A 22,947-nucleotide genomic window follows, 5' to 3' on the forward strand; every position below is an offset into this window, starting at 1 on the left:
TATGAAAGTTGCCACCGAAGCAAGCTTTGGAAAAGATTTCTGAAAGAATGTCCCTAACAGAAGAAAAAGTGTTTTTTAAATGCAAGTATTGCCTTTGCCCGCCTAAGTGGCATGAGAGCTGCATGTTCATGTAAAGTGCTATTTAATGGGAACTAGTGTGTTATTGTTAAGAAACTACATGCAATTTGTTATTGTTAGGATTGAAGTTTAAATATTGTTTTCTTTTGTTTTAAGAAAGTTTGTTCATAAAATAACCAAGTCCTATTTCTTATATTATCACCCCTGGAACAAATCGATCTTTCCACATCATCTTAAAACTATGGTCCTGATCCACTGTTGAGAGCTAACCAGGCTAAAGCCAATAGGCAAGGCATTCAAGTACAGCCAGTTATTATGGAGCTCCAGGAAGAAGTGTGTTCAGAAAAGGAGTCGCCAAGGAAATAAGAACAGACCATGCTGGAGATGATCAGGAAATCAGTCAGCATTTGGACGACACAGAAAAGCTAATATTTTGAATGGGAATTTTCATCAAGAGCTGACTGAAGCTCTGCGTTTTTCGTGTAGTATGCGTTTTTTATATATTTTCAGTGTTCACGTTTTTTTTGTAACCTCTTCAGTCTGTGGTGTAAATTAGTTCACAGAAAGAGGATCCTTTTCATGATGAGTAATCACTGCAATAGACTTGCTCGTCCAGTTTCAGTATGTTGGCCAATATTTAGACGGTTAATCTACAGCATAAATCTTTATTTTGTTTGTTTAAACACAATTTGATTGCAAAGCTTGGTCAATATGTCCCTGAGCTACAAATTCTTGAACACATAGACGGACATATTTCTATATTTGCCATGTTACTTTTTCTAAATGTAACTGAATTTCCTCCAGAGTACAGACATCAAATTGGTCTTGTTACGTTTATGTTGAAGTGTGGCAAATGGTTTCTCCCAATCTATATAACCAAAAGTGTATGCTTGAAAAATTTCAAAATATTCACAACATGTGTGACACCACCAACGTCCATTTGAAAAAGTAACTTGCTTCCTCAACTAATCAAGAACAACTTGGAGGGTGTGGGGGCAGGCAGAGGAAGATACCTCTATTCGTAAAGGTGCTATTGAACTCCCTAGATGGACAGTTGTTTTAAAAATCTTGCATTTAAATCACAGTTAAATTCCAAGTGAGAAAAATCGAGCATTTTATTTTTGTGACTAAAACATTGTGGTAGTCTGTGGAGGTATTATGGTACCTGGTAATGCTGGAACTTCATTGGTAGATATTGTATGTTTCCTATTGGTCAAGCTGTATGGTAGCTCCGCACTGCAAGGCGGGGTATAAGAGCCCGTGCCACCCCAGCAGCCTTCATTCTGTACCTGAGCTGCTGGGGGAAACAGCTAGCTTATTGAAGCCTTCAGTTGGACTACAACCTCGCTTTAGTGGTCATTGATCGTGCATCAATTTAAAAAGCTGGATTTAACAGAATGGAGCTCCGAATCAAGCCGGAGTGTCTGCAACTCAGCCCCGACGCACGAACTCAGCGGCAATCTTCAAGCACTGGCTGCCGTGTTTTAAAGGATATCTCGGAATGGCCGAAAACACACCCACGTGAGAACAGAAAATGCAAGTCCTGCACTCGAGGGTGAGCCCGGAAATTTACACGCTCGTTGAGGACGCGGAAGACTTCGATGCAGCAATAGAGCTGCTAGAAGGACATTGTATTCGTCTACGCCTGACATCTGCTAGCAACGAGGCGACAAATCCCTGGGGAAACGCTGGAAGAATTCTACCATGCGCTCCTGGTGTTGGGGGAGAAACTGCAGCTGCCTGCAAGTTTCGGCGAGCGACCACACAGAACTCTTGATCCGGGATGCTTTTGTGGCAGGTATGCTGTCCTCCCAAATCCGCCAGCAATTGCTGGAAAAAGACACCCTAGGCCTCAAGGAGGCACGGGCCCTTGCAGGTTCCCAGGATGTGGCCTCCAGAAACGCCCGCGCTTACGTTCCCGACCGCGCGGCAGCCCCCTGGGCAGCGTGGAACCCCTCCGCAGCCGACCCCGAGACATCCCCCATCCCCCTACAAGCTTGTGCTGCAAGGCGGCCTGGCAACCCCGGGGGGCCCCGCAATTACTTTTGCGGGCAGGCCAAGCACCTGCAAGGGATGGGGTAAAAAGGGCCACTTTGTGGTGGTATGCCAGCCTCGTGCGGTCGCCGCGGTCTCCGGTGGCGAATGCGGACCGCCACCACAAACCTCTCCATGGTCCCCATGCGGTCAGCGGGCGCCGGCATCTTCCTACTCCAGGGCCACGTGCGGCTCCCGGGCGCCGCCATCTTGTCCCGCAGACACCATGTTCGATGGACGCCGCCAGCCATGTACGACCAATGGGGGGCCGCCATCTTGGATGGACTCCCAGGACCCCAGCTCGACTGACCGTCCGAAGAGAACACTCAACTGCTGAGATTAGCCTCGGTGACCCTGGATCAGTCCCGGCCTCGAACACTCTCCTGCTACAACAACAGTACTAATCAACGGGCATGAGACGTCCTGCTTAATCGACTCTGGGAGCACAGAGAGCTTCATACACCCCGACAAGATAAGGCGCAGTTCTCTCCTCGTCCACCCCGTTAATCAAAAAATCTCCCTGGCCTCCGGTTCCCACTCAGTAGAGATAAAGGGGTTTTTGTGTATCAAACCTCACAGTCCAGGGAAGGGAGTTTAAAAATTACCGGCTCTACGTCCTTCCCCACCTCTGCGCGGCCACACTCCTAGGTTTAGACTTCCAGTGTAATCTCCAAAGTTTAACTTTCAAATTTGGCGGCCCTATACCCCCCCCCCCCCTCACTGTCTGCGGCCTCGCGACCCTCAAGGTCGATCCGCCTTCCCTGTTTGCGAACCTCCCCCCCCCCCCCCCCCCCCCCTCCCCCCCCCCCCCCCCCTCCGGATTGCAAACCCGTCGCCACCAGGAGCAGACGGTACAGTGCCCAGGATTGGATCTTTATTAGGTCAGAGGTCGAAAGGCTACTGAGGGAAGGAGTCATTGAAGCTAACAACAGTCCCTGGAGAGCTCAAGTGGTGTTGGTAAAGACCGGGGAGAAGCATAGGATGGTCATCGACTACAGTCAGACCATCAACAGGTTTACGCAGCTGGACGCGTACACTCTCCCCCGCATATCCGACCTGGAAAACAGGATCGCGCGTTACAAGGTCTTCTCCACGGTGGATCTTAAATCCGCCTACCACCAGCTCCCCATCGGCACTACTGACCGCAAATACACTGCTTCCAATGCAGATGGGCAGCTCTATCACTTCTTAAGGGTTCCTTTCGGTGTCACCAACAGGGTCTCGGTCTCCAGCGCGGGATGGACCAAATGGTTGACCGGAACGGTTTACGGGCAACATTCCCATATCTCGATAATGTCACCATCTGCGGCCACGACAAGCAGGACCACAACACCAACCTCTGAAATTCCTCCAGACCGCAAAGATCCTTAACCTTGCATATAACAAGGATAAATGCGTGTTTAGCACGACCGCCTAGCCATCCTCGGCTATGTCGTGCGAAATGAAGTTATAGGCCCCGACCCTGAACGCATGCGCCCCCTTATGGAGTTCCCCCTCCCTCACTGCACCAAGGCCCTGAAGGGCTGCCTAGGGTTTTTCTCTTACTATGCCCAGTGGGTCCCCAACTATGCGGACAAGGCCCGTCCCCTGATCCAATCCACAGCTTTTCCCCTGTCGATAGAGGCCCGCCAAGCCTTCAGCCGCATCAAAGCAGAGATTGCAAAGGCCACGATGCACGCCATCGAGTCCCTCCCCTTCCAGGTTGAGATCGACGCGTCTGAGGTAGCTCTGGCGGCCACCCTCAACCAAGTGGGCAGACACGTGGCCGCCTTCTCACGTACCCTCCAAGCTTCCGAAATCCGCCACTCCTCAGTCGAAAAGGAGTCCCAGGCCATAGTAGAAGCTGTGCGACATTGGAGGCATTACCTTGCCAGCAGGAGATTCACTCCCCTCACTGACCAACGGTCGGCTGCTTTCATGTTCGATAATGCACAGCGGGGCAAGATCAAAAACGATAAGATCTTGCGGCGGAGGATCGAACTCTCCACCTACAACTACGAGATCTTGTATCGTCCCGCCAGCGCACAAGTGGACCGTCTCCGAGCCCTCCACGAGGACATCTGCCACCCGGGGGTCACTCGCTTTTACCACTTTATCAAGACCCGCAACCTGCCCTACTCCATCGAGGAGGTCAGGACAGCCACCAGGGACTGCCAAATCTGCGCAGGGTGCAAACCGCACTTCTACCGGCCAGAGAAAGCGCACCTGATAAAGGCTTCCCGTCCCTTTGAACGCCTCAGCATGGACTTCAAAGGCCCCCTCCCCTCCACCGACCACAACACGTACTTCCTGAACATGATTGACGAGTACTCCCGGTTCCCATTCGCCATCCCCTGCCCCAACATGACCGCAACCACCGTCATCAAGGCCCTCCATAGCATCTTTGCACTGTTCGGGTTCCCCGCTTACATACATAGTGATAGGGGGTCCTCCTTTATGAGCGACGAACTGCGTAAATTCCTGCTCAGCAAGGGCATCGCCTCAAGCAGGACGACCAGTTACAACCCCAGGGGTAACGGACAGGTAGAGAGGGAGAATGGAACGGTCTGGAAGACCGTACTACTGGCCCTACGGTCCAGGAATCTCCCAGTCTCCCGCTGGCAGGAAGTCCTCCCGGATGCCCTCCACTCCATCTGGTCACTGCTGTGTACCACAACCAACCAAACACCTCACTAACGTCTCCTTGTCTTCCCCAGGAAGCCCTCCTCTGGGACCTCGCTCCCGACCTGGCAGGCAGCTCCCGAACCCATCCTGCTCCAAAAACACGTGCGGGCGCACAAGTCGGACCCGTTGGTCGAGAGGGTCCATCCTCTCCACGCTAACCCCCAGTACGCCTACGTGGCGTACCCTGACGGCCGACAAGATACGGTCTCCCTACGAGACCTGGCGCCCGCCGGAGCCCCAGGCACACCCCAGCCACCAGTCCCACCCTCCTTCCCACCAGTGCACCTTACAGGAGGATCGGTCCATCCGCCGGCCCCGTCTAGGCCCCCCCCACCCACCGACTCACCCCGCAGACGCTCCCTTCCCAGGTCAACCGTTTTCCCCACCAGCGCCGTCTAGCGGTGTCGAAGCTGCCACAGAGACCGAGGCTATGCTCCCGGAGTCACAGACGCCCGAGCCTCCACCGGAGTCACCACCGAAGCTTCGACGATCACAGAGGACAACCAGGGCCCCCGATCGACTGATTGCTTTATTTTAAAGTGTATAGTTAATTATGAATCATAAATTGCAAATAGTAAATAGAATTGTAAATAGTTACAAAACGCTGTACGGAGGTATTACGGTACCTCCATAACTATAATTTCTACCACGTTACCATGTTGTAATATCAGGCCACCACCCCCGCCTGACTCTTTTTTTTCACGGGGTGAATGTGGTAGTCTGTGTCGGGGTATTACGGTACCTGGTAATGCTGGAACACCATTGGTAGATATTGTATGCTTCCTATTGGTCAAGCTGTATGGTAGCTCCGCCCTGCAAGTTGGGGTATAAGAGCCCGTGCCTGCCCCAGCAGTCTTCTTTCTGTACCTGAACTGCTGGGGGAATCATCTAGCGTATTAAAGCCTTCAGTTGGACTACAACCTCGCTTTAGTGGTCATTGATCGTGCATCAAACATCTTTTGTCTATTAACTCGGTTAATAGATGTATTATATCTGAGTGCATTGTTGTCTTTGTTGATGTGAAAGCTTGCTATAATGTAGATCTAACTACATATGGATCATCCTCTCTTTCTCTCTCTCTCACCCAATTTTAGCTGCCACGCTCCTTGCCACCACCCACAACAATTCTTTCATTGAAACGACTATTTATTTTTTGGGTTCGTTTATTCATTCCCACCACTCTCTGTATGCCTGGCACATTTTCTTTTGTTGCAATCTCTGTATCTGTGTTTTATCTGCAACTCTTTTTCAAATGGCCTTTCTTTTTGTATCTCACCTCATCTGTCTCCTGTACAAAGAATGACGGAAATGTGGAACTTGTTTCCACATGGTGTCGTTGAGACTAACCCTCATGGGTGCATTGAAGGGATGCTACCTAAGCACATGAGGGAGAAAGGAATAGAAAATTATGCCGAAAGGGTCAGACGAAGAAGAGTGGGAAGAGACTCATGTGGAACATAGACCAGTTGGGCCGAGTGATCAGTTTCAGTGCTTTTTGTATGTCTTCCTTTCTTGTATTTCTGACTGGCTCTTAAATGCTTTGTCTGTGTGATAGACCCATTTATATAAAAATTATAGAATGCTCCTGTATCAAACCAGCAATTCAGCATCATCAGGTTGATGTCAGTCTATTTCTCCAAATCAGCCGACTTTCTAATCCCACCTCCCTGCTTGCTCCCATGCCTTATATTGCAAGTAACATTCTCATTCCCTTTTAGTAGACTGTATGAACTTTATTCTACCTTCTCACCACACTTTATATGAAGGACTTTTTCTAACATCTTCAATTCTGTTCATGATTTAAACTTGCTCCCGGTGTAAAAATCATTACAGTCTTGCTACCCAATGAAAACGTCCATTTTGAGCATTTATTGTCTGAATTGAAAATTCCAGCTTGGGTATATGATGCACGATCAATTACACAAAGACGAGAGTAGGATGTAATCAAAGCTTTATTACACTGAGATGTGTGGCCTCCTACAGCAGCTGACGAAATGGCTGCTGTACTGGGAACACACACATTTATACTCCACCTACTGGTAGGAACCAGCAGGCAGGGATCTACCCCCGTACCTGTAGTACAGGGGCCTTACCATAAAGCACCTATATCAACATCCTATATATACAATATATACATCAGTGGTAACTACCACATTCACCCCCTGTTAAAAAGAAATGAGTCCGGCGGGGGTGGTGGAGAACTATATACAGAAAGTTATGTTTTAAAAGTACAGATAATATTACACATTCAGGCGGTCCGCTGCCTTGACCTGTCGTTGAGAGCGCCACAGTGCTGGTGGCGACTCCGGCGGCGGCTTGGTCTTCGGTGACTCCGGGAGCGTGTTGAAATCCTCTTCAACCCCGGGTGTGAGCAAGGGGGAGGACGGATTGTCCCCGAGCGGGGGCAGCGGTGGGGTGCGCCAGGGGAGGGGAGGGTGGCGCCGGGGGAGGGGGGGTGGAACCAGCTGGTGCCATGTCCCTGAGGGAGACTGTGTCTTGGCGGCCATCGGGGTACGCTACGTAGGCGTACTGCGGGTTGGCGTGAAGTAGCTGTACCCTCTGAACCAACGGGTCCGCCTTGTGGAGTCGAACGTGTCTACGGAGGAGAACGGGTCCTGGAGCTGCCAGCCATGTCGGGAGTGAAACCGCGGAGGTGGACTTCCTAGGGAAGGCAAAGAGACGGTCGTTGGGGGTTTCATTAGTCGCGGTGCACAGGAGCGACCGAATGGAGTGAAGTGTGTCGGGGAGGACCACCTGCCAGCGGGAGGCCGGGAGATTTCTGGACCGCAGGGCCAGCTGGACGGCCCTCCAGACAGTCTCATTCTCCCTCTCCACCTGCCCGTTTCCCCTGGGGTTGTAGCTGGTCATCCTGCTCGAGGCAATGCCCCTGATGAGCAGGTACTGGCGCAGCTCATCGCTCATGAATGAGGATCCCCGGTCGCTGTGGATGTAGGCGGGGAAGCCGAACAGAGCGAAGGTGGTGTTGAGGGCTTTGATGATGGTGGCAGACGTCATGTCGGGGCATGGGACTGCAAAGGGGAATCGGGAATATTCATCAACCACACTGAGAAAGTGCGTGTCGCGGTCGGTGGAGGGGAGGGGCCCTTTGAAGTCCACGCTGAGGTGTTCAAAGGGGCGGGAGGCCTTCACCAGGTGTGCACAGTCTGGCCGGTACACTCCGCGCAGACCTGGCAGTCTCTGGTGATCGCCCTGACTTCCTCGATGGAGGAGGGCCGGTTGCGGGCCTTGATGAAATGGTAAAAACGTGTGACCCCTCGGTGACAGAGGTTGTCTTTGCAGGGTCCAGAGTCGGTCCGCTTGTGCGCTGGCACATGTACCTCGGGATAGGGCATCGGGGGGCTTGTTGAGCTTACCGGGGCGATACTAAATCTCGTAATTGTAGGTGGAGAGCTCGATCCTCCACCCAAGATTTTATCGTTTTTGATCTTGCCCCGCTGTGTGTTATTAAACATGAAGGCAACCGTCCGTTGGTCTGTGAGGAGAATGAATCTTCTGCCCGCCAGATAATGCCTCCAGTGCCGCACAGCTTCAACGATGGCTTGGGCCTCTTTTTCGACAGAGGAGTGCCAAATTTCGGAGGCAAGGTGGGTGCGGGAAAAGAATGCCAAGGACCTGCCTGCCTGGTTGAGGGTGGCGGCCAGAGCGACATCTGATGCATCGCTCTCGACTTGGAAGGGGATCGTCTAGTCGACCGCGTGCATCGCGGCCTTGGCGATGTCGGCCTTGATACGGTTAAAGGCCTGGTGAGCCTCGGACGTCAGAGGATTGAATGACTGGGCGGGCCTTGTCCGCATAGTTATGTGAGGTTGAGGAGAGTGGCGGTGTGGAGAAATTTGGCACGGTTGGCGTCATGGTCCTGCTGATCATGGCCGTAGATGGTGACATTGTCCAGGTACGGGAAAGTGGCCCGCAGCCCGTACCAGTCAACCATTCGGTCCATCTCCCATTGGAAGACCGAGACCCCGTTGGTGACGCCGAAGGGAACCCCAAGAAAGTGGTAAAGGCGGCCGTCTGCCTCGGACGCAGTGTATGGGCGGTCCACCTTGCGGATGGGGAGCTGGTGGTAGGCAGATTTCAGGTCTACTGTCAAGAAGACCCGGTACTGTGCAATCTGATTGACCATATCAGATATGCGTGGGAGGGGGTACGGGTCGAGCTGCGTGTACCGATTGATAGTCTGACTGTAGTCAACAACCATCCTGTTTTTCTCCCCAGTTTTGACCACTACCACTTGGGCTCTCCAGGGGCTGTTGCTGGCTTCGATGATGCCTTCCCGAAGCAGCCGCTGGACTTCAGACCTGATGAAGGTCCTGTCCTGGGCGCTGTACCGTCTGCTCCCGGTGGCAACGGGTTTGCAATCCGGGGTTAGGTTTGCAAAAAGGGAAGGTGGGTCGACCTTCAGGGTCGCGAGGCCGCACACAGTAAGGGGTGGTAGGGGCCCGCCGAATTTCTGAGTTAGGCTCTGGAGGTTGCACTGGAAGTCCAGGCCAAGTAGCAAGGCAGCGCAGAGGTTGGGGAGGACATAGAGGCGGAAGCCGCTGAACTCCACGCCATGGACAGTGAGAGTGGTGATGCAGTACCCCCGGATCGCCACGGAGTGGGACCCGGAGGCCAGGGAGATTCTCTGGTTAGCCGGGTGTACCGTGAGGGAGCAGCGCCTTACCGTATTGGGGTGAATGAAGCTCTCAGTGCTCCCGGAGTCCAGCAGGCAGGAGATCTCGTGCCCGTTGACCGTCATTTTAGTTGAAGCAGTCGGGAGAACAAAGAACAAAGAACAAAGAAATGTACAGCACAGGAACAGGCCCTTCGGCCCTCCAAGCCCGTGCCGACCATACTGCCCGACTAAACTACAATCTTCTACACCCCCCAAAGAGAATATGCCCTTTAAGCCCCAAACGATACTGTAGTTTATGAATAAATTGAGGTTAAATAAATCGCAAGATCCACATGAAGTTCCTAACGCTCCTGAAATATACAACATTGTCTCATTGAAGTGCAAAGACAGCATCTTTTCAAAGTACTGATTTGCAACCACAAGTGTGTAGCATAACCATCCACTTGGACTCACCAAGACAATAAAACATTCAAAAAAGTCCAAATGAATGGACAGCATTTTTTTTGTAAAAATCTATATATAAGGTCAGGTCTGTTGCAGCTTTCACATAAACAAAAAAAAAATTGTGTCTGCATTTATAACTAAGGTGCAAACTTAATAATCAAACCACAAATCCATGCAAACCAAGCCTGGTTCCTAACTCTTCCTCTCAAATCAGGGCAATTCTTAAGATGTGTCATGTTCCCAGGTGTAGCAGCTGGACCTACTTGGAAATCTTCAAAGGGAATTTGAGGGGGGGGGGGGGGGTGGGGGGGGGAGGTTGTGTGGTCGAGACTGGTCAATCGTGACCAAGGCAGAACGCGGCTGGTTGTTGGCGGTTGCAGGCCGGATGAGATGCCCGACGGGCATGGGTCCTGAGTCGGGTAAGATGGCGGCGCCCAGAGGCTGCACGTGTCATGGGGAAGCAAGATGGTGGCGCCCGTTGGTCCTGGGAGGAACAAAATGGCAGCGCCCACGGGCCACACTTGTTGCGAGTCGGGCAAGGTGGCGGCGTCCACTGGCCGCACGTGGTCCTAGGAGGGGAAGATGACGGTGACCACTGGCTGCACGTGGGGGGTGCCCGGGACAATAACGGCGATTGAGCGGGCCTGGCACACTGCAGCAAAATGTCCCTTCTTGCCACAGGCCTTGCAGAGGGCGCTCCGCGCCAGGCAGCGCTGTCGGGGTGTTTTGACTGCCCACAGAAGTAGCATTTGGGCCCCCCCGGGGGTTGGTTGGCTGCTGCGCGGGCACAGGCGTGGGATTGGCTGAGGGCGGTCGCTGATAGGGTCCACGGTGGGGTGGCCGTCTGCGGAGTACACTATGCACAGGGGGGTGGGCCGCGCGGTCAGGGGCATAGGCCTGAATGTTGCGTGATGCGACTGTAAGTGAAAGCGACAGTTTTTTGGTCGCTGCAAGGTCGAGCGTGGCCCCCTCCAAGAGGCGCTGGCGGATGTAGTCAGACGCTATGCCCGTAACAAATGCGTCTCTCATTAGCAAATTCGAGTGTTTTGTAGCCGAAACGGCCTGACAGTCACAGTCTCTAACTAGGGGGAGCAAGGCGCGCCAGAAATCTTCCACCGACTCACCGGGAAGTTGACGCCGCGTGGAGAGGGGGTTCCTGGCGTAGAGTGTGTTAGCCCGCTGAGCGTAGTTTTCCTTCAGTAGCGCCATGGCCTCTGCATAGGTTGGTGCGTCCTGGACAAGTGGAAAGACGTTGGAGCTCAGCCGCGTGTAAAGGATCTGGAGCTTCTGTGCTTCTGGAATTTCATCTGGCGCAGACCCGATGTACGCTTCGAAACAGGCTCGCCAATGTTCAAAGTCCTTTTGGCGTTGTCTGCTTGCGGATGCAGCTGCAGGCGATCCGGCTTGGGGCGGAGGTGCACCTTCTGAAAAACTCAGTGTCATAAATTGATGCACAGTAAATCAGGGGCCTTACCGTAAAGCACCTATATACTACATCTCAGTGGTGACTACCACAGTCTAGCAGTGTTAGATGTAGAGTAAAACGTCTTGTACTCTTCCTCAAACATGGGGCGGGATTCTTCGACCCCCCCACCGGGTCGGAGAATCGCCGGGGGCTGACGTGAATCCCGCCCTCGCCTGTTGCCGAATTCTCCGGCACTGGATATTCGGCGGGGGCAGGAATCGCGCCGTGCCGTTCGGCGAGCCCCCCCCCGCCCGGTGATTCTCTGGCCCACGATGGGCTGAAGTCCCGCTGCTGGAATGCCTGTCCCGCCGGCGAGGATCAAACCACCTCTCTTCCCGGCGGGACTAGGCGGCGAGGGCGGCCGCGGGGGTCCAGGGAGGGGTGCAGGGCGATCTGGCCCCGGAGGGTGGCCCCCCACGGTGGCCTGGCCCGCGATCGGGGCCCACCGATCCGCGGGGCGGGCCTGTGCCGTGGCGGCACTCTTTTCCCTCCGCCTCGGCCACCGTCTTCACCATGGCCGACGCGGAAGAGAACCCCCCACCCCCCCCCCGCGCATGCGCGAGGGATGACGGCAGCAGACGCTGACGCTCCCCGCGCATGCGCGGACTTCCGCCGCCCAGCGAAGTCCTTTCGGCCCTGGCTGGCATGGCGCCAAAGGCCTTTCCCGCCGGCTGGCGGCACGCCAACCACTCCGGCGAGGGGCAAGCCACTCAAGGTGAAGGCTTGACCCCTAAAGGTGCGGAGAAATCCGCACCCTCGGGGCGACCCAACGCCGAAGTGGTTCACGCCACTCCATCCTGCCGGGACGCCCCGCCCCGCCGGGGAGGGGAGAATCCCGCTTGTGGTCTGAATAGTAGCCCCTGTGTGACACCTCTGTCTCACCAAAGACTGACAGCAAGATCCATCTATGGCATTCCATTTCAGTTAGAAGCAAGCTAGGGGAAGGGCGATTATGATGCCATTAGACGTGACTTGGGGGGGATAAGATGGAGAAGTAGGCTACAAGTGTTGGGCACACTGGATAAGTGGAGCTTGTTCAAGGATCAGCTACTGCGTGTTCTTGATAAGTATGTACCGGTCAGGCAGGGAGGAAGGCGTAGGGCGAGGGAACCGTGGTTTACCAAAGAAGTGGAATCTCTTGTTAAGAGGAAGAAGGAGGCCTATGTGAAGATGAGGTGTGAAGTTTCAGTTGGGGCGATGAATAGTTACAAGGTAGCGAGGAAGGATCTAAAGAGGAGAGCTAAGACGAGCAAGGAGGGGACATGAGAAGTATTGGCAGGTAGGATCAAGGAAAACCCAAAAGCTTTCTATAGGTATGTCAGAAATAAGCGAATGACTAGGGAAAGAGTAGGACCAGTCAAGGACAGGGATGGGATGTTGTGCGTGGAGTCTGAAGAGATAGGAGAGATACTAAATGAATATTTTCGTCAGTATTCACTTGTGGAGGAGAATGCTGAGACCCAGGCTATTAGAATAGATGGCATTGAGGTATGTAGGGAAGAGGTGTTGGCAATTCTGGACAGGCTGAAAATAGATAAGTCCCCGGGGCCTGATGGGATTTATCCTAGGATTCTCTGGGAAGCCAGGAAAGAGATTGCTGGACCTTTGGCTTTGATTTTTATGTCATCATTGGCTACAGGAATAGTGCCAGAGGACTGGAGGATAGCAAATGTGGTCCCTTTGTTCAAAAAGGGGAGCAGAGACAACCCCGGCAACTATAGACCGGTGAGCTCACGTCTGTAGTGGGTAAAGTCTTGGAGGGGATTATAAGAGTCAAGATTTACCATCATCTAGATAGGAATACTATGATCAGGGATAGTCAGCATGGCTTTGTGAAGGGTAGGTCATGCCTCACAAACCTTATCGAGTTCTTTGAGAAGGTGACTGAACAGGTAGACGAGGGTAGAGCAGTTGATGTGGTGTATATGGATTTCAGTAAAGCGTTTGATAAGGTTCCCCACGGTAGGCTATTGCAGAAATTACGGAGGCTGGGGATTGAGGGAGATTTAGAGATGTGGATCAGAAATTAGCTAGCTGAAAGAAGACAGAGGGTGGTGGTTGATGGGAAATGTTCAGAATGGAGTTCAGTTACAAGTGGCGTACCACAAGGATCTGTTCTGGGGCCGTTGCTGTTTGTCATTTTTATCATTGACCTAGAGGAGAGCGCAGAAGGGTGGGTGAGGAAATTTGCAGACGATACTAAAGTCGGTGGTGTTGTCGACAGTGTGGAAGGATGTAGCAGGTTACAGAGGGATATAGATAAGCTGCAGAGCTGGGCTGAGAGGTGGCAAATGGAGTTTAATGTAGAGAAGTGTGAGGTGATTCACTTTGGAAGGAATAACAGGAATGCGGAATATTTGGCTAATGGTAAAGTTCTTGGAAGTGTGGATGAGCAGAGGGATCTAGGTGTCCATGTACATAGATCCCTGAAAGTTGCCACCCAGGTTGATAGGGTTGTGAAGAAGGCCTATGGAGTGTTGGCCTTTATTGGTAGAGGGATTGAGTTCCGGAGTCAGGAGGTCATGCTGCAGCTGTACAAAACTCTGGTACGGCCGCATTTGGAGTATTGCATACAGTTCTGGTCACCGCATTATAGGAAGGACGTGGAGGCTTTGGAGCGGGTGCAGAGGAGATTTACCAGGATGTTGCCTGGTATGGAGGGAAAATCTTATGAGGAAAGGCTGATGGACTTGAGGTTGTTTTCGTTGGAGAGAAGAAGGTTAAGAGGAGACTTAATAGAGGCATACAAAATGATCAGGGGGTTAGATAGGGTGGACAGTGAGAGCCTTCTCCCGCGGATGGAAATGGCTGGCACGAGGGGACATAGCTTTAAACTGAGGGGTAATAGATATAGGACAGAGGTCAGAGGTAGGTTCTTTACGCAAAGAGTAGTGAGGCCGTGGAATGCCCTACCTGCAACAGTAGTGAACTCGCCAACATTGAGGGCATTTAAAAGTTTATTGGATAAACATATGGATGATAATGGCATAGTGTAGGTTAGATGGCTTTTGTTTCGGTGCAACATCGTGGGCCGAAGGGCCTGTACTGCGCTGTATTGTTCTATGTTCTATAAAGTCCTTGGAGCCAGTGTGGGTCTTAATTGTACTTCACCAAACACAAAACATTGGGTGTGATTCTCCCAAAAAGGAAAACAGTCCCCATGCAAGCGCATTTAGCCCCGTGTTTCCCGGCGCTCAGTGCCAAGAAACACATCGCTATTCAACACGACTCGGGTTGAATCAGGGGACTGAACGGGGAAAGTGCGGCCGAGGCTGCACATAGCCCCGTTCTGCTCACTGGAACTCCCCATTGTAGCAAGAGATCAAAGGTGCCCCGATCTCCCAAGGCCCCCAAAACAAACCCTGACCCCTCCTTTCTCCCCCCCCCCCCCCCCAGCCCAAACGCTCTGTGGGAGGGGTCAATCACATTGGTTTGAGTCTGGAGTCACATGTCGGGCAATTTATCATGGCCAATCCACCTACCCTGCGCATCTTTGGACTGTGGGAGGAAACCTTACAAAATCCTTTTGTAAGGTCCTTATTTCCTCATTGCAACTTACTTTCCCACCTATTTTAGTGTCATTGTATCCAAGTTATTAATATAGATTGTAAATAGTTGGGGCCCAAGGACCAAACCCTGTTGCACCTCACTAGTTACATCTTGCTAACCAGAAAAAGACCCATTTATTCTGATTCTCTTCTGTCCATCAGCCAGTCTTCTATCCAAGGTAATAAATTACCCCTAACCCCATGTGATCTAACCTTGTGTATTAACCTTCTGTGCGGCACCTTATCAAACACCTTCCAGAGGTCCAGATATACTACATCTACAGGATCCCCATTATCCACTTTTCTTTTTACATCATTGAAGAACTCTAGCAAATTAGCCAAACATGATTTACCCTTCATAAAACCATGCTGACTGATGGATTGTGTTCTGACTTTCCAAATGTCCTGATATTACTTCCTTAATAATGGATTCCAACAATTTCCCAACAACTAAACTGCTCTGTAATTTCCTACATTCTGCCTTCCTCCCTTTTTGAATAAGGGAATTACATTAGCATTTTTCCAATCCACTGGAATCTTTACTGCATCCAGGAAATTTTGGAATATTATGACCAATGGGTCCACTATCCCCGCCTCTACTTCCTTCAACACCCTCGGATGTAGGCTATCAGGCCCTGGGGAATTGTCTGCTCCCAATCCCAATAGTTTGTTGAGTACTGTTTCTGTTGATGCTGATTGTGCTGAGATCCACCCTTTCTGGTACTAGTGTCCGCCACTGTGAACGTTGAGGCAAAATATTGATTTCACATCTCCGCCATTTCTGTGTTTCCCACTATTAACTCTCCGGTTTCATCTTCCAAGGGACCAACATTCACTTTAGTGATTCTCTTCTCTTTTATGTACTTATAGAAGCTTTTGCTATCCATTTTTGATATTTTATGACCGCTTTCTTTCATAATTTACCTTGGCACCTTTTATTACTTTTGTAGTAATTATTTGTGTATTTTTGAAGGTTTTGCAATGTTACAGCCTGCTGGTGGACTTTGTAACATGGTATACCTTAGTTTTTGTCCTTATATTGTCCTTGACCTCCATTCTTAGCCATGGATGTTTTTTACCCCCTTACCGTCTTTCATCATCTCTGGAATATATTTTATTTGTGAGGAATTGGACGGGGCATCAAGTATAAAAACTGTCAAGTCATGCTGCAGTTGTATAGAACCTTAGTAAGGCCGCACTTGGAATATTGCGCACAATTCTGGTTGCCACACTACCAGAAGGATGTGGAGGCTTTGGAGAGGGCGCAGAGGAGGTTTATCAGGATGTTGCCTGGTCTGGATGGTGTTAGCTATGTGGGAAGTCTGAGTAGACTCTGACTGTTTCATTAGAAGGACGTAGGTTCAGGGGCGACCTGATAGAGGTCTACAAGATTATGAGGGGCATGGATAGAATGGATGGGCAGACACTCTTTCCCAGGGTGGAGGGTTCCGTCACTAGGGGGCATAGGCTTAAGGTCTGTGGGGCAAAGTCTAGAGGAGATGTGTGAGGCAGGTTTTTTACGCCGAGGGTGGTGAGTGCCTGGAACGCGTTGCTAGGGAAGGTTGTGGAAGCAGATACATTAATGGCGTTCAAAAGGCATCTTGACAAACGCATGGATAGGGTGGATATAGAGCACAAGGAAGTGCTGAGGGTATTTGGTATCATGACTGGTACAGGCATGGAGGGCCGAAGGGCCTATTCCTGTGCTGTATTGTTCTTTGAATTGAGTATCTCCTTGAACAACTGCCACTGTTCATCAGCTGTTCTATCTTTTTTGCCTTCCTGCCCAATCGTGCCAAATCAGTCTTCATGTCTATGTAATTACCTTTGTTTAATTCCAGAACACTAGTGTGGGATTCCACTCTCTCACCCCCAAACTGAATTGAATTTTGAATTCTATCATACTATGGTCACTATTCTCTGGAGGATCTTTAATTATGAGGTCATCAATCAATCTCTCCTCATGCCTACTCCATGGTTGGTTCCACAACATCTTGTTCCAAGTGTTGCCAATCGGCACCGGAGTAATGTCGCCAATTAATAATGATGCTCTTTTTAATGAGTGGAATACTATCCCACCAGCGTCACCAATAATGTTGCCAAATTAACTAGATATGGCAGTTATTAATGATAATATCGCTTTTCAGAGTCGCCGGGTATCAAATGATACCACCACAAGGTTTTACCGAAAGACCAAACAACCAGTTAGTCAGTTCAAGTTCAAAGATAGTTTATTTACGCACAAGGATTACTTCGACATGCAACATAAAACACTACAAGTTAAACTACACCTAACAACAATAACCTGTACTTAACTTCAGGGTAACCGGCTCTATGCAGAAGGACAAGGCCTTTGTTCGGATCTTGCGTGGCTGGGTGGAAGAAGTGGCTTCGTTTCTGCTGGGCTCATCCGTCTGGTAGCGATCGTTGGTCTTGAACTTGTCTTCTGGTCGTAATGCTACATTTGGTTTTAGGCGAACGCCGGGGCCAAGAGAGACCGAACACATGACTGTCTCTTTTTATCCCTCTGGGATTTTGCGCTCTTTGGGGCGCTCCTTAGCTTTGGACCCAATAATTCGACAGGCTTCGATCACTGCCTTCGATTTTGGCCAATAAAGGGGCGGGTGCCTTGATGGCTGGGCATGTCCTGAGCGGTCATTGACCTTGGCTGTTTGGGCTTTCTTAGCAAAGGGAGTGGCGCCGGTTAGTCTACATCTGTATCGGTTACCTGAGTACAGTCCTTTTGTTCTGGGGAAATGGGCCATTAGAATGCAAATGAGCGGGGTTTTCGATCGCGTCTCGCTATCTGGGTTGCAAATACACACACAAGCTCTGAGTGTGTCTGAGTCCTGGGTTGGCCATAATACCCATGGTCCTTTGCAGGTGGCCATCTGAGATGGCTACACAAGGAACAATCTCCAGTACATTCAATGAACTCTCCTCAAGGCTACCCTTGCCAATTTGCTTAATCCAGTCTATGTGCATATTAAAGTCACCTATTATTTCCGTACCTTTCTTACAAGCCCTCAGTATTAACTGGTTTATACTGTACCCCACTGCAAAACTACGTTTGGGGACCAATAGATTACACCTACCAGGGACGACCTTCCTTTGCTATTTCTTATTTCTACCCAGACGGATTCCACATCTTGATCTCCGGTGCTAATATAATTTGTCATTACAGCATTAGCATTAAATCTCCCCATAACCTTTGAACTTACTGCTCCACTCTGCTTTGCCTATGAGGATATCGATCACATTTGTGTAGTAACTACACAACACATGGTAAGATTCTATATTGTTTCTGTCCAATCAAGTATGGGTGATACAATATAGACCATAAATCTAAATGGTCAACATACCACTCATAAAAGTGTTTAGAATTTAGGGCAGCACGGTGGCGCAGTGGTTAGCACTGCTGTCTCACGGCGCCGAGGTCCCAGGTTTGATCCCGGCTCTAGGTCACTGTCTGTGCGGAGTTTGCACATTCTCCCCATTTTTGCGTAGGTTTCGCCCCCACAACCCAAAGATGTGCATGGTAGCTGGATTGGCCACGCTAAATTGTCCCTTAATTGGAAAAAATGAATTGGGTATTCTAAATTTATGTTTAAAAAGTGTTTAGAATTTGCTTTTGAATAACTGCACTTTCTGATAATCTCTCTCTGCAGATGCATGAAGTTCTTACTCAGCTTATCCTCGAAAACCTGGAAATTAAGCGCTGGCTCTTTAAAGTGGATGTTGAATTTGGTGGGAGAGGTACTGCGTATTTTGATGTCTTGCACCTGAAGTGTTACAAGGAAATTCTAAAGGAACTTAGGCAAGTTGGTCCTACAGAATGGCTGAAGAAGAAATGGATTCGGGTATGTACACCTGTGGTCTGTGTTTGGTTTGAGGAAAAGCAAGGAAATTATTACTGGGAAATTGCAGAAAATTGATTATTTACATACTTTTATAGCCAGTGTCCGTATCAATTTATTTTGCAAAGGTTACTGCAATAAATGCCTGTGCCCATATATTACTGACTATATTTATGCACTTCAACCCAAAGTTCAAAGGGGAACTATACTGCTTTAATGCGAGGTCTGGATAGAGTGGACGTGGAGAGGATGTTTCCATTGTAGGAGGAACTAGAACCAGAGAACACCATCTCAGACTAAAGGGACGATCCTTTAAAACAGAGATGAGGAGGAATTTCTTCAACCAGAGGGTGGTGAATCTGTGGAACTCTTTGTCGCAAAAGGCTGTGGAGGCCAAATCACTGAGTGTCTTTAAGACAGAGCTAAATAGGTTCTTGATTAATACGGGGATCAGGGGTTCTGGGGAGATGGCAGGAGAATGTGGATGAGAGAATATCAGCCATGATTGAATGGCGGAGCAGACTCGATGGGCCGAGTGGCCTAATTCTGCTCCTATGTCTTATGGTCTTATGTAGCACTTTTGCACCAGAAATTAGTAGCCAGCTTGGAAATATTTTTCTTGATCATAATGTTGTAAAGGAATCAAAGAATCTAAGAGGTTTCATGTGTGAAATGAGAGCTTTTGGTCCATTGAGCCTGTGCTAGAGCAATCCAAAATCATTGTCCTGCTCTTTCTTGTATCTTCCTTGTTTCAAATCCATTTTTCCCTGAAAGTTGCCATGCTCTTTCCCTCAACTACTCTTGTGGAACACCATTTCATCTCCCCAAAACTATAAACCCTTGGCGACAGACGAGAGACCTTGGCCGGAGTTCTCAAGCCCAGTGATTTTCAAACGTTTTCCCGGGGACCCATTTTTACCAACTGGCTGACCTTCGTGACCCACGCTGGCCGGCCTTCACGACCCACGCTGGCTGACCTTCGTGACCCACGCTGGCCGGCCTTCACGACCCACGCTGGCTGACCTTCGTGACCCACGCTGGCCGGCCTTCACGACCCACGCTGGCTGACCTTCGTGACCCACGCTGGCCGGCCTTCACGACCCACGCTGGCTGACCTTCGTGACCCACGCTGGCCGGCCTTCACGACCCACGCTGGCTGACCTTCGTGACCCACGCTGGCCGGCCTTCACGACCCACGCTGGCTGACCTTCGTGACCCACGCTGGCCGGCCTTCACAACCCACGCTGGCTGACCTTCGTGACCCACGCTGGCCGGCCTTCACGACCCACGCCGGCCGGCCTTCGTGACCCACGCCGGCCGGCCTTCGTGACCCACGCCGGCCGACCTTCGTGACCCACGCCGGCCGACCTTCGTGACCCACGCCGGCCGACCTTCGCGACCCACGCCGGCCGACCTTCGCGACCCACACCGGCCGACCTTCGCGACCCACGCCGGCCGACCTTCGCGACCCACGCCGGCCGACCTTCGCGACCCACGCCGGCCGACCTTCGCCACCCACGCCGGCCGACCTTCGCCACCCACGCCGGCCGACCTTCGCCACCCACGCCGGCCGACCTTCGCCACCCACGCCGGCCGACCTTCGCCACCCACGCCGGCCGACCTTCGCCACCCACGCTGGCCGACCTTCGCCACCCACGCCGGCCGACCTTCGCCACCCACTCCGGCCGACCTTCGCCACCCACGCCGGCCGACCTTCGCCACCCACGCCGGCCGGCCTTCGCGACCCACGCCGGCCGGCCTTCGCGACCCACGCCGGCCGACGTTCGCCACCCACGCCGGCCGACGTTCGCCACCCACGCCGGCCGACCTTCGCCACCCACGCCGGCCGACCATCGCGACCCACGCCGGCCGGCCTTCGCGACCCACGCCGCCTGACCTTCGCGGCCCACGCCGCCCGACCTTCGCGGCCCACGCCGCCCGACCTTCGCGGCCCACGCCGCCCGACCTTCGCGGCCCACGCCGGCCGACGTTCGTGACCCATGCCGGCTGACCTACGCGACCCACGCCCGCTGACCTTCGTGACACACGGCAGCCGACCTTCGCGACCCACGCCGGCCGACCTTCGCGACCCACGCCGGCCGACCTTCGCGACCCCGCCGGTCGACCTTCGCGGCTCACTCTGACTGACCTTCGCGACCCTACATTTTTTCTTACCTTGTTTGCTGCTGACAAAATGGAGGAATCGCAATCGCGCCCAAAGCACTTGATGTCAATGTTCGGGGGGGGGGGGGGGGTGTGACCTGCTCTCTGCCTCCCTTCAGGCAGGAAGATTACATAGAATTTTTTAAAAAATCTTCTGGGTCTCCAATTGCACAAATTCACAGGCAACAACTGCAGCAGCCGGCTTTTTTAAAAAAAGGTCAGAGGGGGTTTTATTTGATAAAGTTTAACAGGAAAAAAATGCAGAAACTGAAAATGTTTTCATCCTCTAGAAATTGGAGGTTCACCACATTTCACCTAAACACTACAACTAAAAATATAGATAAATAAAAGACACATAAAAATCAATTAATTGACAAAGCTCCCAAATACGACCTGCGGGCACTTTGTTTTGGAATGTTGAAAAAACAAGATTAAAAATGTTGACATCTCTTGGTTGAAGTTACAGCTGCGGTGAAACCATCGTTGGATCACTCACCGTTCTTGGAGTAAGAGACTTTCACTTCATCAGCATCAAAGTTCAGAAAGCAACCAATCACATCATTCTCCCCAAACTTTTTGCAGCCGGCTTTTAACAATGCCGGCTGCGAACGGCCTTCAAAAAGGCTGTGACCAGATTTTTTTAAATGCAGCCGCACTGCGCATGCGCACTGATGAGCGGGCACGCCTGCGCAGCGCGGCCGCATTTTTAAAATATGTTCATGGCCATTTTGAAGGCCGTTTCCACCCGCACGTGTCACACCCGCGGGTCGCACCCCCGACTTTGACAGTGCCTGCTCTAGTCGTTGGGGTTCCCTGTTCCCACCGGCAGTGCAGCCTCACCTGCAGGTTTCCCACCGGCGTGGGGTGGCTTCAATGGGAAATCCCATTGGCAAGTGGCAGGAATAGAGAATCTCGCCACCAGCGATGGCACGTCACCGAGAAAAATGTGACTGGGCGACCAGAGAATTCAGCCCCTCTTCGGGGAATTAATGGCTATAGAAACAGACGGAAGTCTGCCTTAGTGCACCACGCGGTGCGGGAAAAGAATTGGAATTTCACTCCCCAACATAATAATAATAATAATCATCGCTTATTGTCATAAGTCGGCTTCAATGAAGTTACTGTGGAAAGCCCCTAGTCACCACATTCCAGCGTCTGTTCGGGGAGGCCAGTACGGGAATGGAACCCGCGCTGCTGGTTCTGCATTAAAAGCCAGCTGTTAAGCCCACTGCTGAACCAACCCCTAGACCACCTCCCTGCATAAAGAGGTTTCTCCTGATCGTTCTCGTCACCATTGAAATTGATCCTTCGTCACTGACTCCTCAACGAGGGAAAATAAATTTTCACTGTTCACCTTATCAAAGTAAATGCAGCACCCAGTAAAATCGAACCCAACATTTTAGGTCGATGACCTTTCACCAGAACTGATAACAGGTCAGCAACCTGAAGCATTAATTCTATTTCTCTCTCCGTTTTGTATTCAGTTACTGATTCCATGTAATGCCTAATACACTTATAAAAATTATTTAAAGTGCCCGATTCTTTTTTTTCCAATGAAGGGGCAATTTAACATGGCCAATCCACCTACCCTGCACATCTTTGGATGAGACCCACGCAGATATGGGAGAATGTGCAAACTCCACACGGACAGTGACCCGGGGTCAGGATCGAACCCGTGTCCTTGGCGCCATGAGACAGCAGTGTTAACCACTGTGCTCCCGTGCCACCCTGCCCAATAGCCAGTTGACTTTTGTTTTGTTGTTTCAAACCACAAGGCACTGCCATAGTGTATTTCACTGAACTACTAATCCAGAGACCCAGGGTAATCCCATCACAGCAGATGGTGAAATTTGAATTCAATAAAAATCTGGAATGAACAGTCTGATGATGACCATGAAACCATTGTCGATCATTGTTAAAAATCCACCTGCTTCACTAATGTCCTTTAGGGAAGGAAATGTGCCGTACTTCCCTGGTCTGACTTGCAAAGTTATTCCAGATTTACAGCAACTCTCAAGTGCCCTCTGCCATGGCCTAGCAAGCTGCTCATTTCAAGGG

The 22,947-nt window shown here is 51.2% G+C and overlaps 1 protein-coding gene across 6 annotated transcripts in view; it reads left to right on the forward strand.

The window, feature by feature from the left end:
• iqch (IQ motif containing H) overlaps positions 1-22,947 on the forward strand; it is a 303,610-nt gene that overhangs the window by 145,367 nt on the left and 135,296 nt on the right. For all 6 annotated transcript variants that reach the window (XM_072470436.1, XM_072470433.1, XM_072470434.1 and 3 more), the window contains one exon: positions 18,538-18,729. In XM_072470436.1, the coding sequence (XP_072326537.1) occupies positions 18,538-18,729 (192 nt within the window). The remainder of the gene's footprint in view (positions 1-18,537; positions 18,730-22,947) is intronic.

This window comes from Scyliorhinus torazame, chromosome 12 (genome assembly GCF_047496885.1).
Source record: "Scyliorhinus torazame isolate Kashiwa2021f chromosome 12, sScyTor2.1, whole genome shotgun sequence".
Taxonomy (NCBI): domain Eukaryota; kingdom Metazoa; phylum Chordata; class Chondrichthyes; order Carcharhiniformes; family Scyliorhinidae; genus Scyliorhinus; species Scyliorhinus torazame.